This window comes from Anopheles cruzii, unplaced genomic scaffold (assembly GCF_943734635.1).
Source record: "Anopheles cruzii unplaced genomic scaffold, idAnoCruzAS_RS32_06 scaffold00393_ctg1, whole genome shotgun sequence".
Classification (NCBI taxonomy): domain Eukaryota; kingdom Metazoa; phylum Arthropoda; class Insecta; order Diptera; family Culicidae; genus Anopheles; species Anopheles cruzii.
In genome coordinates this window covers 1,761-5,375 of record NW_026454002.1, presented here as the reverse complement: position 1 = coordinate 5,375, position 3,615 = coordinate 1,761, and the positions used below count along the sequence as shown (strand labels likewise).

Genomic DNA, 3,615 nt, shown 5'->3' with positions numbered 1-3,615 from the left:
GTGTTCAATTAGTTAATAGAACATTGATGGGTCAATATAAATATTTATGTAACGGGTTTTTTGGACCTTTCGTGAGGCAGGAATCGACAGGAATCGAACCCGTCAGGACAAAGGCACATAAATTAGTATATTGCGAAGCCGAAGCTCTCGAGCTCCGTTGGCACCGACCGACGACCGACCAGCAGCAGCATCTCTCTGGGTGACTTCTCTGACCATCTCTCTGGGTGACTCGGAAGCTAACACGCGCCTCTTCGGATCGGATGTTTAGGAATTTTACTCTCTCCCTTTCCCTTCACGGTGCACGGTCCTCAGTGGTGGGCCTTCGTTTTCGTCACACTAATCACTCGGTCCGAGCCACTCGTAAAGCCTGCGCACCCTGGAAAAATCTACTCCCAGAGCCCGAGCATAAAATATGGGGAGAGACATAAAATTTATGTCGCCGTCCATTTGACGATTAGCTCCGATCGGTGCGGTCCTACCGGTGCCGGTACCGGTAGAGGTGATGATTTTGTGTCCGGGGTCGACACTGGGGGACACTAATAGACGTTGCGTGTTTATGCAAAAATGATTAATTCGTTCGCATGCGGGGGTCGGCCAGAACTTTAACGAGCCCATCGTCGACCGTTCCGTTATGGATGGTCCACATGCATTCTGGCCGTCTCCTGGAGCAGTGAGGGCACGTGCGTCCGTGTCCGCGCGTTTTAGTCCACATCCATCAAATCAGTGGTGCACCGAAATCGGTTCGGTGGCCATTGTGTGTAATCGATACGGTCAATATATTAATCACCGGGAGGAGCACGACATCAATGCATCATCGTCGTTGATTGTGATTGCACAACGCACCAGACGTGTGGCGTGTGCCTTCTTTAGTGCACAACAAATGCACTTTCGGTGTACTCCATAAAAGGGCGATTAAAAGGCCCACAGTAGGCCGCGCCGCAGTCAATCACACCGAGGGCTTGGTGGGCCTAATTACTTTAATCTCTATTGGTGATAAGCTTCTGGGTGAAACCCCCCTCCCGAAAGGCGAGCTCGGAGCGGACGTTATCGCGTGGAGTCCGGGTCGGGTGGTTGACTCAGGCCCGCCCTTACAGGGCTTAGAATCGACGTCCTCTATCATAATCGAGCTAAAAAACAAGTCAAGTCAAGAATATACTGAACCATGGATTAAGTGGTCCCAGACACTTCCAGGACCCTGACAATGGTCACTCAACCGAAGGCAACGACTTCGTGAGACCTTGAGACGAAATTCGCCACACACACCTCCGGACCAATGACTCAATCCTTGGAAGAAGAAAACACTACGAACGGATGCTCGTCACTTACCTCCCAGTGAGTAGCGGTAGAGGGCCTCGTACAGGACCTGCATCAGGTGATCGCCATTGACGGGGCCAAGCTGCGGCGTCTGGACGGCGGTCGCCAGTCCACTGGCCGGTGGCGTCATCTGCAGCACCGGGTGCGGTTCCTGTGACGGTGCGCTTCCGACGAACGGTCCACCGACCACCGCCGAGGCCATCGGATGATAGGCCGCACCCGGATAGGACTGATGCTGCATGTAAGGATAGTGGTGCTGGTGATGCTGCTGCTGCTGTTGCTGATGCTGTTGCTGATGCTGCTGGTGGCCCATGGCACGTTGGTGCTGGTAGCTGGTGGCCTGCCCCTGGTACGGATGGTGGTGCCCGGTGGCCATCGGGATCGGTGCGGACACCGGAAGGTTTCCTGGGCCGGCCGCGGTCGGCGGAAAGCTAAACGCACCGGGTTGGCCGGCCGGGGCCGGATTGTTCTCATTTTGGCCACCATTGTGGGTAGCTCCACCAGCACCACCACCATTACCGGCCGGAGGACCGGCCCCCGATGCCGTCCCGCCCTCTTCCGGTTGCGGGTCCGGCGGCATGAAGGGTTTGGCCATCTCGCTCGAGTGCGCTCTCCTAACGAGGAAGAAGCTCCACCAACGCAGTCGCAGGATTCTTCGGGGCCACTTGAAGGACACTTAACACTGGCAGTGTTTGAGTTTTCGCGTTTCGGTTCGTTCGTGTTTCGTCTTTGCTATCGGCTAATTAAGTCACTTTCACACCACGGAACCGTTCACAATGCACTTTACACGATCAATCGGGACTCTCGAGAAAAATGAACAAAAAATTCATCTTCATCCACAGGATCACACAGGCCACGCTGGAGCGGGAATCGGCGAAAGACTTCAACGCGCGATGTGTTTCCGATCGCGCGACGATCGTCGTCGTCGTTCCTGACACTCGACGGATCGACCTTCTTGGGCAGGCACTCAATTGGCCCTGATTAATGGCGACTGACGCAGTACGACCACGCACGGTCCAAGTGATCCGATCCGTGCGGCTTCCGTGCGGTGCGGCGGGGGCCGAAGGTCAGCCAATTTCTCCGTCAGCCGGTTCTCACTTTCACCACAAACCACAAGCCGCGATCGTTTGATAAGCCGCGACCAATGTTTTGACGCAAAATGTCACTAGCGCTGTCACGGTTTCTAGCACACACGCACACAGGCGCACACGATCGCGGTTTCGGAAATGTTTTGCAAATTCGTTCGTTCGTTTCGTTCGACACCACGTGGCCACCTTTTTGTGCGATAAGACGTTCCAGGAGACACGTTACCGAAACTCGGTTTCCCGCTTCCGATGACGGCCAAATACAACAACCAAAACAAGACACTCGCTTGCCGGAAAACCGCACGATGCGATGCGAGCTGCGCTCACTCTCCAGTCGTGCGTCCGTAGCGCTGCGTAACCACTGTTCAACTGAATCGCGACGGACGCAATCACAACACACCACCGCGGAGCACCGCACTCGCACACACGCACACCGAAGGGATTGAGAATCGATTGAACGGGCGTGCGTCCCATATCGTGCCCGACTCCTAGAACGCGATCGGTGCAACAGCGTGCTAGTGTGTGTGTTGCCAAGCCCACCGAGCGAGACAGCGAAACAACAAACGGTGCGTTCGTGGCTGGAGAGTGAACGAAAGCGAACGAAAACACGTCACACGCTGGCTGTTGCATCGCTCACTCACTCACACACACAGTGAGAGCACGACGCCGTTCTCGGGCCTGCAATCCGCCGACCCGCGAGTGGCCCGCCGATCCACGCGGATAACAAAGAAACGGTGACGTACGGGACGATCGCGCGCGTCCGCGATCGGATGAGAGTGTTCTCGACTACGGAGGCAGTGCTGCCAGCCGAGTAGTGAGTAAAAAGCAAAATGCGCGTGCTGGGACGTGATAAAACCGAGCGTAAAAAGGGTACGACGACACATCTAATCGCGTTCTCACTCATTCGCTCGCAGAGATTAGATGTTTAGACCATCGATCGCTCACTCGCTCTCGGTCTCTGTCTCGTTCTATCCTTTCAGTGGCTGCAGAAGAAACAAGTGGGCTGCAGGAGAAGAAGTAGAAAACGACGTGTATGCTCCCCGCAGCGACACTGTCCACACTCTAAATGGACGTCGATGACGATCGGATCGGGTACCAGGGTCCCGGAGGGGCAGGCAGGCAGGATGGATGGACGCAGGACACCGGGGATGAGGTGCTCGGGCTGTGGCGTAAGAAGATGCAGCGAAGGAAGGAGGAGGATGAAGAAGAAAACCAG

General features: G+C 55.5%; 1 protein-coding gene across 1 annotated transcript; it reads right to left on the bottom strand.

The window, feature by feature from the left end:
• Window positions 1-1,326: 1,326 nt before the first annotated feature.
• Window positions 1,327-1,909, bottom strand: LOC128276056 (probable serine/threonine-protein kinase DDB_G0280133; the record flags this gene model as incomplete). Its single annotated transcript, XM_053014525.1, has 1 exon — window positions 1,327-1,909. A coding segment is annotated over exon 1 (583 nt), but the record flags the coding sequence as incomplete, so codon positions are not given.
• Between the last annotated feature and the right edge of the window lie 1,706 nt (window positions 1,910-3,615).